At 38.3% G+C, this 23,009-nt stretch overlaps 1 protein-coding gene across 1 annotated transcript in view; it reads left to right on the top strand.

The window, feature by feature from the left end:
- The window catches only part of RBM26 (RNA binding motif protein 26), a 101,572-nt gene that overhangs the window by 6,212 nt on the left and 72,351 nt on the right, over positions 1–23,009 (top strand). Inside the window, 10 exon segments of the mRNA XM_067563284.1 lie at positions 5,524–5,642; positions 9,261–9,397; positions 10,891–10,979; positions 11,906–11,958; positions 11,961–12,122; positions 14,019–14,279; positions 16,633–16,872; positions 18,311–18,451; positions 18,866–19,006; positions 21,434–21,545. Of these exon segments, the coding sequence (XP_067419385.1) occupies positions 5,524–5,642; positions 9,261–9,397; positions 10,891–10,979; positions 11,906–11,958; positions 11,961–12,122; positions 14,019–14,279; positions 16,633–16,872; positions 18,311–18,451; positions 18,866–19,006; positions 21,434–21,545 (1,455 nt within the window).

Genomic DNA, 23,009 nt, shown 5'->3' with positions numbered 1-23,009 from the left:
TTTTGTTAGTTGCTCTTCAAATTTTAACTGTCAAGGCTCTCACATTTGTATGCCATTTATGGAAAATGTCGGTCTTGTAAAACTAAAAATATAAACATCAAAGCTATTTAATCTTCCCTAATTATTTGTAAAAATGTTCTAACTTTATTAAGACTAGTGAGGCTAGATCCTATTAAAGATAAAAATACATTTTGTTTTTGTGTGTTCCGTATCATCCATCCGTATCATCATCTTAGAAATAACGCGCATATACCTTTTGAAGAGGAAGGAATGAGAGTCTTGCTTATACGTGGAGTAACAATATAATTAAATTATAATAAGGAGCATTAAAATATTAATCTTGCAAAGTCAATCACTCCAAACTGGGAAATGCTGGAATTAAGATTGCTCAGGGAAACTGCACCTCCACCACTAGACCCATCATTTGTGGAGTCCCACAAAGATCAGTTCTCGCTTTGGCTCTATTCAACATTTATATGCAGCCACTAGCTGAACTGGTCAGATGATATGGACTCAATGCGAGCAATATGCAGATGAGATACAGCTCTACGTATCTGTCACCACATACAATCACACCACTACAACCAAGCTGACCCAGTGGTTGGACAAGATCTGCTTATGGATGAAGAACAACTGGTTAAACTGAATTGAAGCAGCCACTATGTAATCTCAGGTACACAGCCACAATTAGTCAATTCAGTTCATAGTTTGGGAATGCTCTGATTCCCCGCCGATACAAGTTCTGAAGTAGTAATATCTATGAGTAATACTTTCTACCATATCTGGCTGGCCAGGAGACTGTTCTATCCTAGGAGACCATGACCTGGTCTCAGTTATTCATGCCTTTCTTGCCTATTGGCTGGACTATAGCAATGTGATATCCCTGGCAATGAAACCTTCAGCATTTACGAAGCTCCAGCTAGCATAGAGCACTGGAGCATGTCTTGTCAGCCACATAGATTACTGTGAACACATCAAATCTGTCCTCTGCTCTGTACACAGGCTTCCTATATAATATTGAATCAAGGTCAGGGTTCTTATTTTGAAGGCACTCTGTGTCCTGAGTCAGGATATCTAAAAGATTGCCTGATGTTCCAGGATGAAGACTGGAGCTGACACCTTCCTTCACTAGCATAATGAAACTCTTTATAATAAGGGTAAGTTTGTTCTGTGTGGGAGACAGAATTTTCTTGTGGACAGGCCTGAAACTGTGAAACGAAGTCCTCCAGTGACTAAGGACCATACAACTCTGACAATTGTCCTCTCCAAGTGCAAGGCACATTTTTTTTGACCTTGCCTTCCCTGATAGGAACACAGAAAAACATGTTTATATATTAAAAAAACAACCCCCCCCCACCCAACACCCATGAGCAACAAAATACAGTGCACTGCTGCAGTGGTTTTCAGCCTGTGGTTTGTGGACCAGTTGGGGTCCGCAAACTATGTTTAAGATTTCTAAAGGGGTCCTCCGTTTGAAATTTTTTAGGGGTCCACAAATAAAAACCATTGCTTTACTATATAGATGTCTCCCCTTGAGGAGAGGGTGGAGATAACAGATGTTAGTCACATCACTTAATACTGGAAGATCTTCATATCCTACAGTGATGTGTGGTATAAGAACCTACATAGTTTAGAGTCTTAATTCAGCTGCATAGTACATATGCATTATGATAGTCTTCCCCAACATCACATAGAAAAACTGTGGTCGAGTCTGGAAAATTATTGAACTCTCCCAACTGCCAATCCAGAGGATTAACACAAGAGCATCTTCACTGTCCATCCATTGAATGAAGAAGAGTTCTGTAGAACAAATGGTATGGATCATGTAAATAAAGACTGTATTATCATGCATATGCATTGAGGGAGCTGAATTAAAGTTGCAGAAGCACCTTTAATTTTTGCATTTCCCAAGTTTTGAGTGCTAAATCGTGCAACTCTAGCATCATAATTTTAGCTTATGCTTTATGTACTTCCTAGGTTTCTTAAAAACAACACGGATTTCATCATGTGGAACCATACTGACACCCTTTCCTCCACAAGTCATCTCTTGCCAAATTTCAAGTCCCTGCTCTAAAACATGGGGGCACTAGAGCTTCTCAAAGAAACAGCTGAAAGAAATTTTTAATACTGATAACTTATTTTTCTTTAACCTCCTTCTTGGAAACAGTTTAGTTGTTTTTTGCTGGGTTGTTAAAATGAGTATATAAAATATACCTGATGTAGAGACTTGGCATGCATAATTTCAGACCAGATGCGTAAAGTTTGTCAAAGTTATAATCTCCTCTTTTCAGCTGCTTATAATGCAAGTTTAGGCAACCATAACAATAGACATTGCTTCTTGCTCCACATATATAACGTGTAATGTGAAAATAAACAGAACCTATGACAATGTATTACAAGGTGCTATATAAGTATTTAAAATTGCAGAACAAATGTGTGTAATTAATTGCATCAAAGTACCTGAGTCAGAGGCTAGAATTAAGACTGTACTTTCACTCTTAACTACATTTTTAATGGATTAATCTCTGAAAATTCTAGAAAAGTAAAATCATATATCTACGTTTTACTTTTCTACTTCGTGCAGAGAACAAAATGTAAGTAAAGATAATGCAAGACTCATTCAATAAGGAAGAGGGTTTTAAACATGATTCTTACTTGATACTTCAGAGAGTAAAAGACCTAGGCCTCTAATTAAATGGAACCATTAAGGCTATCTCCATCGGTTGGGGACTGACAAAAGTGGTACCATTTTATATTAGTGCTGCCCTCAGTCCCATAGAAGCCTAGAAATGTTTAGGGCTGAAAGGGACCTTGAGAAGTAATCAAGTCTAGCCCTCTGCACTGAGGCAGGACCAAGTAAACCAAGACCATTGCTGACAGATGTTTGTCCAGCCTGTTCTTAATAACCTTCAATAATGGGGATTCCTCACCTCCCTTGCAAACCTATTCTAGATCTTAACTACCCTTACAGTTAGAAAGCTTTTCCTAATATCTAACATAAATGTCTCTTGCTGCAGGTTAAGCTCATTACTACTTGGTCTACCTTCAGTGGACATGAAGAACAGTTGATCATAGTCCACTTTGTAACAGTCGTCAACATATTTGTATATTATCAGGTCCTACCTCAGTCTCCTTTTCTCAAGTCAAGATTGAACATGCCTAGTTTTTTTTTTTTTTAAACTTTTCCTCACAGGCAGGTTTTCTAAACCTTTATCATTTTTTGGCTCTCATCTAGTCAGTCTCCAATTTGTCCACATCTTTCCTAAAATGTGTGGTGCCCAGAATTGGACACAGTACTGAAGCTGAGGCCTCACCAGTGCTGAGAAGAGAGAGACAGTTACCTCCTATGTCTTACATATAACATTCTTATGAATACACCCCAGAATATTAGCTTTTTTCACAGCTTCATTACATCTACGACTCGTATTCAATTCGTGATTTCCTGAAACTCCTAGAATCTTTTCAACAGTATTGCCACATAGCCAGTTATTCCCTGTTTTGTAGTTGTACATTTGATTTTTCCTTCCTAAGTGAAGACTTTACACTTGTCTTCATTGAACTTAATCTTATTGATTTCAAAGTAGACTAATTCTCCAATTTGTCAAGGTTGTTTTGAGTTCTGATCCTGTCTTCTAAAGTTTTTGCAACCCACCATGGATTTTATAAGCATACCCTCCACTCCATTATCCAAGTCATAGTATGGTCTTTCAACTCAGACTGACTAGTGTCTGTTTTAAAATTAGATATTGATATATAAACTGACTGTTAGGCTTCAGTGTTAGCACTTCACATATATGAATGTGGGAGAGGTAGGTTAGATAAATCAGAACTATTGTTTCAGCCTTTTTGCTTTTTCTGCAGACTCAGCAAGTTGGTGTAACGTCAGAGCATGTTCTGGAGGTTTTCCTTGTAACCATTGAAGCTCTAGAAATAAATACAAAATCAAAAGTGCACCAAAAAAAATTGGTTAGCATGATTGTATATCATGACCTTATTTGTTTATTCTGATTGCTTGGTACATTAGAAATAGCATGTCTTCACGTCTCTTGATGTTGGAGCTTTTTATCAAGATCTTGTAACACCTGCTTCAGAGTGGGGTGGGATTTAAGGCTCTTGGAAAAAACAAAAGAACTCTAAAGAGCAACAACAAAAATCTATTTGTATTTCACTTCTTTTTCAAGAGAGCTTAAATACTGCAGAATTTGATTGCTCACCATAGAAGTATTCATACAGCTGGTTTAGTTTGACCTCTGGTCATCTCTGTCAAATTTGATGTTGGTCTTCTCAACTGTTTCTACTGGAGAGTAGGCTTTACAATTATGACATGCCTAAATCAGCTTTTTTTCTCTCAATTAGAAGGGGGTCTTCCAGCTAGCAATATTAGCTTTGATCATCATCTCAGCCACCCATTTCTTTCTGACACAGCCAGCTATCTAAAGACTACAGTCTTTTTAACATTGTACTGACTAGTAGCCTCTTGTCCCCTTTGCTTATGCCAAATAACTGAATCCAACTGATTTTTCTTAGTTTGTTCCAGATCACATGCCAGAACCTAAACTTTTGTTTAGTTACCTCACATTTTAGAGTTTTGATCCACTGTTTTCTACTCCACTTTGGCAGTGTGATGGAACCAGAGGATGTTAGAATACCAAGAATCTCTCCTGCTTTACACTTCCTACTCAGGACAACATTTCTGTCTCCATTCCACTTGAAGAGAAGAGAACTTTTTCACAGTACCACTTTTTAACTGACCGGAGGTCTTGTTTGAGTGGAAGGTGTGCTCTCCATAGCATTTTTCATCCCTGTTGGCATACAGAATGAAAGATCAAGAGGAGGAGACTAGCTATCAAGGGTGAAATCTTGGCATCATTGAAGTCAATGGCAAAATTTCATTTAATTTCAATAGCATGCGTATTTCACCTCCCAAAATTAACCTTTGATTGTCATTACAGTTCATGTTGCCTTCCTAATTATGCGTATGTTTTTCACTCTAGTAACACTTAAACACTGACATCTAGATGGCAACTGTTCCAAAATAATGTTTGTGGTCAGTGTTTGTTGAAGTAAAGGGGCAATCCATGTTTAGTAGAGCAGGTAGAAAAAGCAGCTAAAGTTCACATCAACATACCCCAGAAAAGTTTATACTAATCAGGTTTAAATTATCCCCTGTTTTGAGATGAACTGCAACATGGTTATTAATATTTTTGTCTTCTCAGTATCGGTACAAGCGTGGCAGAGAGATACATTCATTTCATTTTTCTGTGACGGAGGTTAAATGTCATTTTCTTCTTGTGTAACAAAGGTAGATGAAGATGAATTGCTAATACCTAAAAGAGTAGATATTTTACAATAAGTTTGGTGGGATTTTTTGGCCCAATCGTCTCATTTCCTATAGAAATTGATTGGCAATTTCATTGACTCTAATAGCAGCAGAATTGAAGCGCTTAGACGTGTATCGTGCCAGCTTCAGGCAGTCTTGAGTTTTTCATTACTTAATTCTATATTTTTGTCAATTATTTATAGATGTGATGCAGATCCATCAGCCCTAGCTAAATATGTTCTTGCTTTGGTAAAGAAGGATAAAAGTGAGAAAGAACTGAAGGCATTGTGTGTTGATCAGCTGGATGTATTTCTTCAAAAAGGTAAGAGGTCTTTGCTGTGACTATAAAACTTCAGTGATTTGCTTTGCTTATTAATGTTCATGGACCAACTTAATTTAGAATTAACTGTGCTTTTATCTTTTTTTATGAGCCTTCGTTAAGTTTAGTTAATTCAGTTACATAAAGAAAATAATTTATAAAATCTAACAAAACACCGCAGTATTGCACAATATCAGTATAATATATATTGTGGGATACAGCTTAATTTTTCCACCAACTATGTAAACAAGGACACTAAATTTGTTACCATAATAGATACACTGGAACTGTGTACATATTTGGTAGTGTGAAATATATGTCCCTTTACCCCCAAAAAATTAAGCTTGAGATAAGATTGAGAGCGTATATCAATAATTTGAGGATAAATTGAGATAAGGTTGTAGTAATTAAAACAGTTCAGAAATCCATGGATTAAATATAAAATAAATGAAACATTTTTGAGTATGTCATTGCCGTTATAAGGCACCCAAATAACCTTAATTCTGTTCTTTCTCAGGACATAACTGTAGAGGGAGACTGTGAGACAGTCTTATTCACTCTTGAGTTTTTTATTTTGTCCAAGTTTTCATCCTTTGTTACTGCTTTTAGCCTCCGTTAAAGTCTCGCCTTAAAACAGACTTCTGTTTACTGTACGAGTTAGAAGGTAAGATCTTTGGGGCAGGAACTACGTCTTCCTCTTCAGCGTACAATTAACAATAAGCCTTCTATTATTATTTCCAAATAGGCTGTTTGATTACTAAGATTACATCATTTTGGGGATCATATTTCCATTATGTGTTGGCAGTGTAAGCAAACATCATCTACCGCCTCTTACTATCAAAGAATACTTTTGATTTGGAAAAATATCCCAGGAATACAGGCAAGGCTAACAATGTTAGCTGACAAATCATCTTTAAAACTCCGTTCCAAAATGTTTGTACCACTGACAATCTGATATGAAGGTGGACTTCAGTTTTTATATACTTGCTAACGTTTGGTAATGTTTTAACCATATCTTAAACCATTTGTGTTTGACAACTTCAAAAAGTGGATATCTATCAGAATAAATGCCCTGGTACAAATATCTAACTCTAAATGTTTTTCTGTGCCTTATTTAAAGTACCATCTGTGTATATATGGTCCTATTCAAACCATATTTATGATCTTTGCCCCTTGTTTGTTCAGGAATGGAAAATATCCAAACTGATCTTTAAACACAAAGTTTTCACTGCCTAAATTGTTCAGTATTTTAGAGTAATATGTTCTGTAGCAATTAAATACACGGGAGAAAAAAGTAGTCTGCTACATAAATTATCTTCATTTAGGTTAAATAACTTCATCAATGCAGTTTATACTGTTATGAAACAATTCCTGGTGAGCTATATATTTGCAAGATTAATCAGTATCCATTATTTCTACTTCGAGTACTGTCCCTATGGGTGCTCCACTTTAGGTGTCGGTGCGTCCCAGGGCTGTTGATTGGAGATTTGTGCAACAGTGCCTGTCCAGGCTGTGCATGGGCAATGGGTGTCTTATGGCTATTGGTGCCTCAATTGCTGTGTGCACAACCCAGCCCCTTCAGTTCCTTCTCAGCCATCCCTGGCCTGAGATGGAGCTCTGCAGTGCTGCACCTGACAGAATAAGAAACACAATTTAATTAGTTTTATAGATAACTTATTATGACTAAACTCTATATTTAAACTAACTTTAGATTGTCATAAATCCTAGTAAAAATTTTTTTTCTCCCCCTTTCTTTCCTTAGTTGCTAGATAGTTCTCTTCATAGAAGTAGACTCTACTCTAAAATGCCTGGCTCCCCCAGGTTTTAAGAGATGTGGATCCTGAGGAGATGCAATTCCAGTCTCAGACAGCCACTCTCTATGCATCAGGTGCTTCGGGACAGGACACATCTCATTGAAGTGCATACATTGCACTAACTTAAAGGCTAGAGCTAGTGTGATAGAGATCTCCGCCTTAAACTCATTTTGATGGAGAAATCCTCAAACCTGCCTCAGAACCAGACTCCAGTGAAAAACAGCATAAGGACAAGGCTCATGCCTTCACAAAATCGAAGAAAAGAGCCCTGACCCTTAGTCAGACTCATCTAATGGTTCTTCTTGTACTTCAGATGGTTCAGGTCTGGGTGATGGTGGAGATTATCTTAATTCGCCATGGGGTAGTGTTATAGTTGGGCTCTATAAGCAGCCTTGGATTCCCTACACTGGTTATCAAGAAGCTAAAAACAAGAAGTTACACAGCCCTCTTTATTGCATTTCAGTCTCTGGCTCCCAATTAGCAGCTAGGTCCAGTAAAGGGATAAGTTATTTTAAACTTTATTCCCTTTACGAGAAAGTTCTCCTGATCCCAAAGGGTCAGCCATGTTGTCAGATCAATATAAGTTTGGAACTTACTCAAAATACCATGCTGCCAGCCAATCCTTTAGTAACTAAACTAACGATTAGAAAAGAAAGTTATACACCTATCTACATTCTATCCCAAACTGCATCGGAATCAACAAAGAAGCCAGCTGGCACACACTAGATGTCAGAAGAGCATTGGCGTTCTATCTAGATAGAACCAAAACATTCCACAAATCACCAAGAGTATTTGTATCAACCATTGAACGATCCAAGGAATCCACAATATCTACCCAGGAACTCTCCAGATGGATCTCTAGCTGCATCCACCTTTGCTACAAACAAAGCAAAGTACAACCACTTTCATGTATTGGAACCCACTCCACTGGGACAATGGCGACCTCTTTCACTTTCCTGAACAATGTACTTCTTACTTTTGCAGAGCTGCGACATAGGCCTCTGAGCCCACATTCATAAACCATTATGTAATTACACATAGCTCAGACAACGACACACTGTTAGACTCTACAGTGTTAACATCAGTTATCCAAAACACTCCGAAGTCCCCATCTTCCACAACAGGGCAGCACTGCTCTACGGTTTCCTAAAGTGGAACATGCACAGGGACAGCACTTGAAGAAGAGAAGTTTGCTCACCCTGTGCAGTTACTGAAGTTCTTCAAGATGTGTGTCCCTGTGGGTGCCCCACTATCCCCCTTCCTCCCCTCTACTTCAGAGTTTGTAGCTAGAACTCTATGGTAGAGAAGGAACTGAAGGTGTTGGGTCGCATGCTCAGTGGTTGAGGAGCCAACAATGCAAAAATCTCTGATCAACACTGCTGGGATGCACTGACACCTAAAGTGGAGCACCCACAGGGGGCAATATCTCAAAGAACCTTAGTTACTGCACAGGGTGAGTAACCCCTTCTTTTATTGTCAATCAAAGCATAATACTTCTGTTAACTAGCGTTCGGTGGTTTGTAAATGTTAAGCAAAGGGGAAGAGTTGCATTATATCTAATTGGACTGCAGAGGTTTGGAATAGCTAGATATTAGAGGAATTTGTGTATGGCTTTTTGTTTTTCCTTTAACTTTTGCAAGAATTCAGGGAGTACCTTGATTTAAAATACAATTTCCTTTTTTATTGAAGAGTTCATTTGTTATAGTTTAAAAAAATTAATGAATATTTTGGTTAAAATTAAAAGCATTAAATATAGAGTACTTCATCTCAAACATTTGTTACTTGGGCATGTTCACTTAATATTTAGAGACCCAGATATTTGTTGAAAAACTTTTTGATGCTGTGAATACAAAGAGCTATCTACCTCCGCCAGAGCAGCCATCATCAGGAAGCCTAAAAGTAGAATTTTTTCAACACCAAGAAAAAGACATAAAAAAGGAAGAGGTAAGAATTTCAAACATACTTTTAGCGCAGTCTCTACCCCTGATCCTGTAGCAGTTTTACAAGATATTTCCACTAAACCTAAATTTCATAAAGACATTTAAGGTGCTTCTCTTTGTTTATTAGGCCAGATCTACACTTACCTGAGAATTTGGCGGTAGTTGACAGGAGTTACGCAAGCTACTTTGCGTAGCTTGCGTAACTCCTGTCGACTTCTTAACTTCCGTTGTGTGCAGCGTCTTCATTGCGCTGTGCTGATGGGAAATGCATTCCCGTTGACGTAGCGCTATGGGGGTGGTTTTAGTGTGTCAACTTCCTGATCTGATTGAGCGAGTCTTTACTGACCGCAACAACTTCCCCTGGATATAGTGATCATTTGCTGTTGCAGGCATAGGCGGCTCAGTAATAGCATAGTGACGTCAAAGTTAGCTCAGCCCGTCATCACTAGATCTGTGTAAAATACTGATTTATTTTGGTTCACTGGCAAATTTCCTAATGAAACCCAGAATTCATTTTGGGTTGACTTGAAAATGAACTTTTTAAAAAATTTTCAGCAAAGGGAAAGGAAAAAAAAAAAAAAAATGTTTTGCCCTGTGTCAAAATGTTTTTTTCAATTTTGAATATTTGTTAATGTTTTCAATTTTTAAATAAAATTGAAGGAAATGTCAAAATGAAAAGTCATTTCAAATAAAAAAATGAAACGTTTCAATTAGAAAATGGTAATAGGAATTTTTTTTTTCGAGAATTTTTTTATGTTTTATTTTTACTGAAACTATTTGGTGAAATCGTTGTGTATTTGTGAGATGTTTCAGTCAAAAAAATTTCATCTAGCTCTAGTCATTGCTCCTCTCTCCAGTAACCCTAACCTTAAGTCCCTAACACTGCTGCCTGTTTTGGCCATCTCACTCCTTGACAGTGCCCATTGGTAATGCTTGGTTGGGGAAAAGTAACTTCTGCTTCTCAGCCAGACAGTGTGTACACAGTCAAAGGGCAGATCCTCTAATCCTATTCAATATAAACAATATAAGATGATTCTCTAATCCTATTCAATATAAGCATCTGATCTATTGTAGTCCCAGACCTCTGTGCCTCTCAAGAACTCTGTCCGATCACCTAAGTCCTAACCTGCAATGTTATTTCCTGATTCATTTCAACCAATGGGATTGAAGTGTGCAGATAAACTGGAGGGAGTGTCACAATGTTCTGCTAAATGGGCAGTATGGGTGTCAGATTTTCCTAGTGTTCCAGTTTCCAGCTGTCATCAAAATAATAGCATCCTACTGATGCTTAGAACGTTCCCTGAAATTTTGGAATAGATCAGGCACAGTCTTCAAAAGTTATCATGTTACAACAGAAATGCCATCAAGTTGAGTGTTAGGCCTCGCTTCACTCAGCCAAAACTTAATTTCAGATTATTTGATTCTATTTATGACTGTTTATAAAAGCCTTTTGTGTTTTACTTATTTTTGATTTCATGTTTACACTTTAAAATCCAGATAATTAAAGAAGACGAGCGAGAAAAAAAGTTTTCTAGAAGACTAAATCACAGCCCTCCTCAGTCAAGCTCTCGATACCGAGAAACGAGGTGATTATAAACTTTGTTTGACTCTTGCATTATATCAAGAATCAATTACATTGACTTACATTTTGAAAGGTTTTCTTTTTTGGGATGTTAACATATCAGATGTTTCATTTTTCTGTAGTGATATTCTTCTAAATGTTGTGTTAATAGAGTACTTGTGAAACCAGCTTTTTTCTGAATTCCTTTTATTTATATGCAGTCCTGACATAAGCACAGTTTACAACTAACATTGTAGATTATGTTCAGATTTTTATTATTAATTAAAAATCATCAGAACTCAATTTCAGCAATGTTTACAAAGCAGATTTGAGTGTTAATGTTTGGCTAAATTACAACAGATACCCCATTTTATATTGTAATTTAATAAGAATACTTTGTTTAATACAGCACTATGGATTCGCTTCAGTAACTGTCAGTTGTTGTGATGCTGTTATCTTGGTGAAGATGCCCTACTGGGAAAATAAGTCCTGGCACAAAAGCAATATTTTACCCAATTTTCTTGATACGGTAATAGGTTTTTTGACAACAAAATATTACACAATCAGATGATTGAACAAGTCTTTTTGGAAGAAAGGAGGACTCATAGTTAAAGATTTCATACTTTTAGAAGCATACATTCAAAATTAATTGAAACGGCACAAAAGTCGGTAACAATTGTAGCATCAGCTTTCAGATGTATGTGTCGGTATTCTCTAGGAGCTGGGCTTTTTAATATCTGCACTACTTATAAGTTTTACATTATAGTGCAGAAGATTCCAGTGTTTCATTTTCCTGTTTTGAACACTTAGAAATTTTTCTAATATTCTTTGTTTTTTTAATATGATTTTGGTGAGGTTTTAGTAGCCATTACAAGGTTTGAGTTTCCATTTGAAATTACTCTTTAAAAATGTTCATGTTTTTAAATAATGATTATCTCCCCAAATATTTAGAAGCCGTGATGAAAGAAAAAAAGATGATCGTTCTCGCAAGAGAGATTATGACCGGAACCCCCTAGACGAGATTCGTATAGAGACAGGTACAACAGAAGAAGAGGGCGGAGTCGGAGCTACAGCAGGAGTCGAAGCAGAAGTTGGAGTAAGGAGCGATTGCGGGACCGGGATAGGGACAGGAGCAGGAGCAGAAGTAGAAGCAGAACACGAAGCAGAGGTAGGGATTTGTTAGTCTTTAAAAATATGGGTTGATGAATGGGTTTTCAGTATGAAAAATAATATTTATCTTGAAGTACAAAGCTCTTTACTTAATAAATTATCTACAAGACTGTAGGCCAAAATTTTAAAACCTGGGTGCCTACAGAGAGGCTTTCAAATCCTTATTTTAGGCATCAGGTATCCTGATTTTTTCCAGAGCTCTGGTTTGCTTCAGCAAATCACATTTAAGTCAATGAGAGCTAAAGGTGCTCAGCACCTTTGAAATTCAAGTTACTTTTATTTATGTGCTTAAATGGATTTAGAAACCTAATTTTTAGGCACTAGGTTTGGAAATTTTGGCCAATGTGTTTTGAAACTCTTAGTTGTCTTGTGGGTTTTTTTTAATGAATTTGTGAAAATGCAGCCTCATTTTTTTTAAATAGTACATTTTTGTAGAATGACTATTGAATCAGAAGAAAGCAATTTAATTTTCCATGTTGCTGTGTCAGCACAGAGCACTGAGACAGTCATATTTCATAATCTTTTTGTGCTAACTTACTTTACTCAGGAATATTAGAGAGACTATTTTTTATTGGACCAACTTCTGATGGTGAAAGAAGTTTTCGAGCTATACAGATCCCTTCCGGTCTAACTCAAGGATGACATGCGCGCTCTATTCCAGTTGTATGTGCCACACTGGTGTATCTAAGTGTATCTAGCATTAAAGCAGTAATGGAAAATCTGAAAACTCAAAGGAGAGTAGAATTGTTTTACAAACATTATGGTTGTGAATGGGCTGATTAAATCACATCTTGCTAAATTTGAGGACTGCAAAATTTTGACGTGGAACTTCTATTTTTCACTTTGGAATTATTTTACATATGTTATAACAGTAATACTGTTATTTGGAATTTAAATTAATTAACAGAATTGATATTTTAAATATCAAAATAAAAACAATCCAAAGTAGCCTGTAGAACAAAGATTCCCTTTTCATTACACTTTTACCCATTTCATCCAAACTCTTGCAATACCTGAAAGGAAAAACACCAATTAAATGATGTGCTGACGTGCTCTTCTTACATCCAGCACGTAACCCTAAAAGTCTGTTAAGACCTGCATTAATAATTTTTAATAGGAGTGACAATAAGAGTACGTAGGTTGTGCATTCTAGCTATAAATAGCTGTGTCCTGCAGCAGTGTCTGGGCCCAAATTCCGCTTTCCTGGGGAAACCCATGGATTTTCTAGCCATAACACGGTTACTTTGAAAACATTTAATCTTTGGGAGTAGAATGAGAGATGAAAACAATTATTTTAATATTTAGACATAACTTGTAGCTTTTCTTTGTAACATACATATCACACACAATTCTGCCTTCCTTTTACTCACCACTTGCTCTCCTTTATGCATGATGAAGCTTTAAGTGAAGTTCTACCTTATAGCATTGCCACACAAAACTCCCACTCCAACTGATAATTACACACCAGTAAGTGGAGAATTTGTTTATCTCCATCACTATATATAGTGATCTAGATTTAAAACACACTAACAAGCTGCTTTGATAACTTTATAATTTTTTCTGATTGAGAATTCCTTGGAAGTTTGAAAGTACAATGTATTACTTGCCATATTTATTTTCCCTAGCATTGTATACAGGTTTGCTATGCTGTTGCTCATGAGTGCTGGACTGTTGGTGGTGATTTATTCCCTAACTGCAAAAGTGTATTGAAATTCTTCCCTCCCTCTTTCTTCCTCTCCTCCTCCTGCCCCCAAATGTGGGAAAGAAATAAACAGTATATAAAGAATTATATGTGTTTCACAGACAAACACAAATCCAATAGTTGGCCAAATTTTGGAACTTACAATCTTTTACATAATATACTTTGTTTAAAAGTAATAATATTTTCTTACAGAAAGAGATTTGGGAAAGCCAAAATATGATTTGGATAGAACAGATCCATTAGAAAACAACTATACTCCAGTTCCATCTGTAACAAACATTTCATCTGGCCATTATCCTGTCCCTACGCTGAGCAGCACTATTACAGTTATTGCTCCTGTTCATCATGGTAATAACACTACTGAAAGTTGGTCAGAATTCCATGAAGAACAGTTGGACCACAACTCATATGGAAGACCTCCACTGCCAAAGAAACGTTGCAGAGACTATGATGGTAAGTCCAGATACTTAAATACATTTATTGCAACAGTAGTGGCCACTCACTGATGTAATTTTGCCTTTCAAAACTGACACGGCACCTTCTTTTAGCACTCCCACCCCAAAAACTGTCTCCATCTACATACCATTTTCAATCTTTTTTCCTAGCAAAATTCTTCAAAGCTAAACTTATCTTTTTAATCACTTATCCTTAAACAATCTAATTGATTGTTTTCAGCATACTTTCTGTCCCTTCTTTTACTTATTGCTGGTGATCTTTTGTTTTTCCTTGGTTCTGTTACTCTCTATCATCCTCGAACCTAGTTCTGAATTTGATAGTTTTTAGCATAAATTACCACCTAAGCAGCCTGATCCTGTTCACGGAATTCTTGGACATTTTGTGCTCCTGGTTTTACTCCCACCTGTCTGCTTACTTTTTCCACTCACAGTGGCCTTCTTGTATCTCACCTTTTCTTAGGCTCTTCTTCTCGGGGCACCACTTCATTATCTTTTTATTAGATTTATTGTGGCTCTGTTTATACAGGTAATACTTGAAATTTATATCTTCTATGCTATTTAATCATTTTGCATACTTTCTGCCTCTATCGACTCATGATTCTGCCACAATTGACATTTGTCTCAGTGAGTCAGATCCATCCAAAACAGATACCTTCTTAACCAGTAAGAATTTCACTTTTAGCCAGAGTTCTACCAGTCCCAGTTATTTTCTCATGTTAAATCTCACATTGGCAGTTGAGGATCTAGACCAGGTTTACACTTAAAACTTTTGCCGATATAGTAATATCTATTATGGGTGTGATTCTTTTTTGCAACATTTTTATATCGGCAAAAGCCCTAGTGTAGATGCAGTTATTCTGGCAAAAAAGTGCTTTTGTTAGTATAAGCGTATTCTAAACTAGGAGGGTTTGCCAGTGTAACTATACCTATATACCTTTCTAGTCTGGACTAGGCTCTAGAAATTTGACTTAATCCCTGCTCAACTTCCATATTTCTCAGGTGCATGAATGTACTTTCACTTCTGAAGTATCATCTTCATCAGTTAAGACTTTGCTGAAACCTATTTTTTTCTTTTCTCATCTTCTGTGATCCCCTAGAACCTTACAGATTTCTGTCTTTTGAAAATTTAGCAGATCATAGCCTAATCATTGTCTGAAAGCTATAGCATAGCTTTCCTTTACATCTTCCTATGTTTTGTCCATTTCAAAACCTGATACTAGTCTTTAGAATCTTTCTTAGAGTTTTCTCCCTCTGTGTTCTAATGCTTGTTAACTACATTCCTCTCTCCTCCTTCAGTGGTTAGATTGTTCTGTTACACTGCCTTTACCACCTGAAGCAGCTTTTCTGCCTCTTTGAACCTAATTGACATTCTTATTATCTTTTGCAGACACATTTCTTCTCCCTAGTCTAATTCTTTAGTAAAGCAATGAAATTATACTTCCTGAGTTTTCCAGTTTCTGTTCTGTCATTCTCCCTGAAACTAGGCTGGGTGACTATAGCCTTTTTCATCCTTACCTGCTAATGGTAAGGATGGAGAAGAATCAAAGCTTGTGTCTTTTATTTTACCTGTAGATATTACCTGTTTTGAGCAGGTGTTCCTTTAATACTTATGGGGAATATTGCTAGACCCAGTAAAATTGTACCTGTCAGTAAAAGAGAAGAAAATGTTTTAACTGTGTCTGCTGTACTTGTATTATTTTAAAAAAACCCAAACCTGTTTTATTTTTCTCTTTTACTTTGTACTGTAAACTGCAGCAGAAAATTGTGATCCTTCTAGATAAATATTCCAGTATGGGAATATTTTTATAATTGGATTGTTGAGTAGAGTTGAATACTCAAAATAATTAGGTAGTAAATATTTTCAAAAAGAGATGTTTTGTCAATACCAGTTTCTTCAGCACTTAGTTTAAAAAAAAAAAAAATACCACCAACAATATAAAGTTTGCATTGAACTTGCTGGTCATGGTGAAGAAAATCCATTATACTTCAAAGATTTGGAGCTTGTTCCTTTCTGACACACTTTCATAACATCCAGGTTCTTGTCTCTTGCTTTCTTGTTTAGAAATTGGTGCAGAAATGAAGAATGAACTTCTAAACTTTTATGGTGGTGTTTGTCTTCCATTGGAAACTCTGGCTCTCTCTCAGGGGTAGCCTATTTGTAAACTAAGCAGGTAGAATTCATGCTAAATGACCAAATGTTCACTTCCTAATTTTAAAGTAATTAATATTGTTGTGCAAAGATCTTAACTTTCTAACTGCTGCATTCTGTGCAGAATATTTAGTATGTGCTTAAAGATAAAACATCAGATGTTAAATGCTAGTAACATTTCAATGTGCTTTTCATTTCTCAGAAAAGGGTTTCTGTATGAGAGGAGACATGTGTCCCTTTGATCATGGAAGTGACCCAGTTGTCGTAGAAGATGTGAATCTTCCTGGTATCCTGCCTTTTCCAGCACAGCCCCCTGTTGTTGAAGGACCACCTCCTCCTGGACTTCCTCCCCCCCCACCAATTTTAAGTCCTCCACCTGTTAATCTTAGACCTCCGGTACCACCTCCAGGCCCTTTACCACCTAGTCTTCCACCTGTTACAGGTAAAAATATAAAAATAAAATAAAAATTAAAAAAAAAATCTTTAGATGCAAAATATCTTCATGTTGTTTGGATTGTGTTCAGTATTGAATTGATTAAAATGGCCTTTAGTAGTTGTTTTCTAAAATGCTTTTAGGACTCTCGTTTGCATATCTTAATCTGTGAACCCCGCAGTATGTGTGTGTTAATATTGGTAAAATGGATTCTGTTCATGGCAAACTGTTTTAATTTCAATGGCTCTAATGATACTATTCCTGAAACAGTTGGTCTCCAAACCTCAAGCAGACAGCTTCTGAGAAAATTTTAGAATTCACAGAGTACTTTTGGATCTCTTCATTAGAACTGCCAAAGTTAAGGAACACAGGCAGCTTCAAAAATTAAACTTTTGCATGAAAAATATTCCACCTATTTTTACTCATGTTGACTAATATTATAGAATGGGAGAGGAAAAAAGAACTTGTGCATTTGGAAATGCTTTAGCTAAGATTTTCAAAGCTGCCTGAGAATTTAGATGCTTATTTCTTATTAATTTTAGAGGAAATTGGGTGTCCAAACCATTTAGGCAGCTTTGAAAAATTCACATTTGGCATATTGTTGTTTTTGTGACTTTCCCTCTGAGTTGATGAGTAAGAGGAAAAATAGATCGAAATACAAATCACAGTGATTTGGTAGAACTCTTCAAGAAGAATTAGTATCTGAAAGTACTTTAAACGCTTAAAAAGTCTCATTTTCAAGTTGGTGGTGTAATTTTTAAAGATAAATAATCTTACTGTTCCACTTTGTACCAAGGATAACTTTTCCTATGAGTGTCTCTTTTGCCAGACTAATTTTTAATACTAAAACTGAATGGATGGGCCAACATCATATTAAAACTATCCTCACTGGCACCTTAAACTATTAGAATCCACCTAGCAGAGAAAAGCATGTGAATAGTTTAGTAAACTTTCAAATTCTGTCCCTCTGCAAACGTTCCACAAGGCCAAACAACATTGCCAACTTAGTATTTTTCTTCACATACTGAATCTTCCTAACATTGTGTGTGTGTGTGTGTGTGTATATAATGTATATTTATTATATATATATTCTTTAACATTTGTTATATATTAAATATATATATATTCCTTAATGTGTGTGTATGTATATAACATATAATATATTATTTATTTAAGACGAGTTAGATGTTAAAATTCATTAAAATAAAGGCTTCTGTGGTCTGTGGACTATAACAGTTTGACTGGTCAAAAATTATTTCAACGGATGCCAGGTACTTATTGCAGTTAAGATTACTAAGTGCAATTCAGTAGGATGTTTGAACTATTCTTAACCACTTCTTTCAAACATAATTATTTACAGATGTAGTAGGGGCCTTCGGTATCTGAGTCCAGTGTCAATTAGATTTAAATATTAATGCAGTATTTTTCTTTATTTCTGATTTGACAGGACCACCTCCTCCACTTCCACCTTTACAGCCTGCTGGCATGGATGCTCCCCCAAACTCAGCAACCAGTTCTGTTCCTACTGTTGTTACAACGGGTATTCATCACCAGCCACCTCCTGCTCCGCCCTCTCTCTTTGCAGCAGGTGTAGTACTGACACTTTGCCCACGATTAGAAAAAAACTTTCTAAGTCTATTCCACTCGGTGTTTGCAAAATAGAATAATGTTGGTTGATGATATAATCTTGTGATACTTAGAAGTTGTACTTTGATTTGGAGAGTAGGTTCTTACCTCTGAAGGTCACATTATGACAAAAATTTTAAATCCCTACTGTTAGAATGTTAACTCTGTTCTAAAATTTTGCATTCAGATTGTCATGGTGGAAAGAATTTTTTTGAACTATTTTACAAAAACTTGACTTGGCTTATTCACTAGCGTGCTATAATTATACAATTGACTGCTCCTTTTTTCGTCTTAATCCTAGCAAGCATTAAGCTATTGAGAACTTGGATTTTTATAATGGCAGGTAATTTTAACTAAACAATTTCTTTATTACCAGAAACGTATGACACAGATGCCTATAATCCTGAAGCTCCAAGTATAACAAACACTTCAAGGCCCATGTACAGGCACAGAGTGCATGCCCAAAGGCCTAATTTGATAGGCCTTACATCAGGTGATATGGATCTGCCACCCAGAGGTATTTTTTTATTAGTGTTCTTGGTTTTCTTGTGTTAACACAAATAATGGTTACTAAATAGGGTTATAACATTAAAAATCATTGCAATATTATTAAAGCTTTTTCTGTTTTTCTACTAAAACTAGTTTATAAATAGGTAAAATGGGAATAATCTAGACTTGAATGTTACCGATACATTATTTTGTAGGTTCATGAATGCTTGTACAGTAAAATCTATTAAAATACTGTACAGATTACACATTTTTTTGGCTGTTATAAGTGACCACTTAATACATCATGAGACAAATTCAGAGACTTCTCTGCCATTTTATAACAAATGAAACAAGTAAATTATTATGTTGTGGTGAGTACTGACCACAGTAAGAAGACACAGGCCTGGTTCTAAAATCCAGTAAGTCAAGCCAAATACAAAGAATGGGAGGTGATGGATACAATCCAAATATAGATATTTAGATTTGGTGAGGGTGTGGGGTCGGGCTTCCCAGTCTGGCTTCTCTTTTATAATTGGAAGTTTCACTCTATAACTAGTTGCTAGTTTTAAGGTGCTCAGTAGTGCCCCAGGTGCCATTAAGCTCTTTCTCCAATCATCTGCTACCTCATGGTGTAATATAGGCTCTTACAAAAATAGTGGCAGGATCAGAGCAGTTCAGAGTGCTGTGAATCAGCAGAATCCAGTCTGTGGCAGATGCCTTCTGTCTCACTTAGCCTTCGTACAGAAATTTCTGTAATAGAGGTAATATAGATGAAATTAGGTCCTTTATGATACAGTGACTAACTGAGGTTAGGAGGAAACTTCCTGTATGCGTAGGATATTCTTTAATTCATAGAATCATAGAGTTGGCAGGGACCTCAGGAGGTCATCTAGTCCAACCCCCTGCTCAGCTATATCATCCCAACCAGGGCTTTGTCAAGCCTCAGCTTAAAAACCTCTAAAGATGGAGATTCCACCACTTCCCTAGGTAACCCATTCCAGTGCTTCACCACCCTCCTAGTGAAAAACTTTTTCCTAATGTCCAGCCTAGACCTCCCCAACTGCAACTTGAGACCGTTGCTCCTTGTTCTGTCATCTGCCACCACCGAGAACAGTCTAGCCCCATCCTCCCTGGAACCCCCCTTTCAGATAGTTAAAGGCTGCTATCACATTCCCCCTCATTCTTCTCTTTTTCAGACTAAACAAGCCCCGTTTCCTTAGCCTCGCCTCAGAAGTCCTGTGCTCCAGCCCCCTAATCATTTTCGTTGCCCTCCGCTGGACTCTCTCCAACTTGTCTACATTTGTTTTGTAGTGGGGGGCCCAAAACTGGACACAATACTCCAAATGCGGCCTTACTGATGCCGAATAGAGGGGAATAATCACTTCCCATGACCTGCTGGCAATGCTCCTTCTAATGCAGCCCAATATGCTATTAGCCTTCTTGGCAACCAGGGCACACTGCTGACTCATGTCCAGCTTTTTATCCACTGTTACCCCCTTGTCCTTTTCTGCAGAACTACTGCCTAGCTCGTCGATCCCCAGTCTATAGCTGTGCATGGGATTCTTCCTTCCTAAGTGGAGGACTCTGCACTTTTCTTTGTTGAACCTCATTAGATTTCTTTTGGCCCAATCCTCCAGTTTGTTCAGGTCACTCTGTATCCTATCCCTACCTTCCAGGGTATCTACCACTCCCCCCAGCTTAGCGTCATCCGCAAACTTGCTGAGGGTGCAATCTACCCCATCTTCCAGATCATTAATGAAGATGTTGAACAAAACCGGCCCCAGGTTTGTGACCGGTTGCCAGCTAGACATGGAGCCATTGATCACTACTCATTGAGCCCTATGCTCTAGCCAGTTCTCTATCCATTTTATAGTCCATTCATCCAACCCATACTACTTTAACTTGCTGATAAGAATACTGTGAGAGACAGTGTCAAAAGCTTTGCTAAAGTCAAGGTATATCACGTCTACCACCTTCCCTACATCCACAGAGCCAGTCACCTCATCACAGAAAGCAATCAGGTTGGTCAGGCATGACTTTCCCTTGGTGAATCCGTGTTGACTGTTCCTGATCACCTTCCTCTCTTCCAAGTGCCTTAAAATGGATTCCTTAAGGACCTGCTCCATGATTTTTCTGGAGATTGAAGTGAGGCTGACCAGTCTGTAGTTCCCTGGATCCTCTTTCGTCCCTTTTTTGAAGATGGGCACTATATTTGTTTTTTTCCAGTCCCCAGGGACCTCCTCCTGTTGCCAGTTGTCAGTATGTGAATTAAATAGAATGCTGAACTAGTTGAGATCACTGGTTTGAACAGATAAAACAGCTATGATCCAATAATCAAAAGGCATCTTGTAATCTTAGGGTGAAGTTCATAGTTACAAACAACAAACGTCTTACTACAACACAATGCACAGAAAATGTAAATGAAAAATTAATGTAATCTCTCATTTGCATACAGAAAAGCCTCCTAATAAAAGTAGTATGAGGATAGTGGTGGATTCTGAGTCCAGGAAGAGATCAATTGGCGCAGGGGATGGTGGAGTTCCTGCAAAGAAGGCTTGGTTTGACAAGTGAGTGGTCGTCATTAAAACTATGCTCAGTTAAATAATGCTGTTGGAATGTAGGGGAACTCTTGTTTCCTGCTCTGAAACAGACTGGTGGTTGGAGTGTTCTTGTGCCTCTGAGGTAACAGTATACTCGGTAGGTCAGAGCCTTCAAACTTGTACAGATAGCATAGAGGGTCAAAGATCTTAAAAACGAGGTGATTTTCCCACATGACTCATATTAGAGGCCTGAGACACCAAATGTGATAACCCAACAGTGGTGTACTGAGGGGGGGACCATGCCCCTGGGTGCCAGCCTGGTGGGGGTGCCATCCGGGCCCTCCTTGGAGGAGCTGCCCCCCTTCCCCGCTGTCGCAGGCATCCAGGGGCTGGGCTTTGACATCCCCACCTGGCTGCCGAGGGCTCCCACTGCAGGGGGAGAAAGTGTTCTCCCAGCCCTTCAGGCCCCGCAATGGGCTCAGGGGTGCCATTTCGGTAGGGCGGGGCGGCGGAGGGGAAGCTTTTGCCTCATTCTGATTTTTCTAACAGCTGGGAGTGATGTTGCTTGCTTGGCTCCTCTTCCCCCATCCTCTTCCCTCACCTGCCAGGCCAGGGAGCAATAAAATTTCTTTGCCTGCCTCCCTCTCCCCCCCCCCGCCTAGTCTTTGCTCAGCCAATAAGAATGGAGAGGTGCAGCAGAGCCAATAGCAGGGCTGGGAGCCTCTGCAGCACTTTTTCAATCTTGAAATGAACATGCTGAGCTGGGAGGAAGCAAGCGCTTGCAGCAGGCTCTGTGTTTAGTCTGAAGATGCTTCCGATTTCATCATGAACTGCCCTTCACCTTCACTGGCTGACATGTTAAAAAGGCAGGAGCAAGCTACTTGTGACACCAGTAGACACAGCGTTGCTCAGGTGAGGGAAGGGGCTGCTGCCCTAGGCACATTCAGGGGATGATTATCCTCACAGACATCCCAGCTTTGGAAGTTTAATGACACCCAGGGAGCTGCAGGGAGTCCAGCTGTGCAGGGACTAAGCAGCCAACCCAACAGCAGGGCTCTGGGGCAGAACCTGTCTAGCTCCCGCCCACCCACCTCCTCGCAACCAGGCGGCCCAGGGGCATCTGCCCTTGTCACTCCTGCTCCCAGGCGCACCTGCCACCCCCACAGTGGAGAGGAGTGGAGGAGAACAGGAAAAGAATCTGCAGACACCCCCAGCCCCTCCCGGTGTGCTGCTGCTGCCAAGGGGTGGGGGGCGCAAATGCAAGCATTGGCCCCTGGTATTCCACTGTAACCCAGCATGACTTTTCATTTTATTTCCTTTTAAGAATAATGTCTTTTAAAGACCAGATAAAGTTGAGAGGTCCTGAAAAGCCTGACCTGCTCTGTTAGAGCAGTGAAATTGACAAGTGAAGGAGGTGTGGGCTGGAGCCCAGCTTAAGCTGCTGGACTCTGGCTGAGGGCAGCTGCCACTTGGCTGCGAGCCCGGGAAAAG

Source organism: Emydura macquarii, unplaced genomic scaffold (assembly GCF_026122565.2).
Source record: "Emydura macquarii macquarii isolate MOO-44397 ecotype Brisbane River unplaced genomic scaffold, CSIRO-AGI_Emac_v2 contig_2473, whole genome shotgun sequence".
Taxonomy (NCBI): Eukaryota; Metazoa; Chordata; order Testudines; family Chelidae; genus Emydura; species Emydura macquarii.
This window is presented reverse-complemented; position numbering and strand designations above follow the sequence as displayed.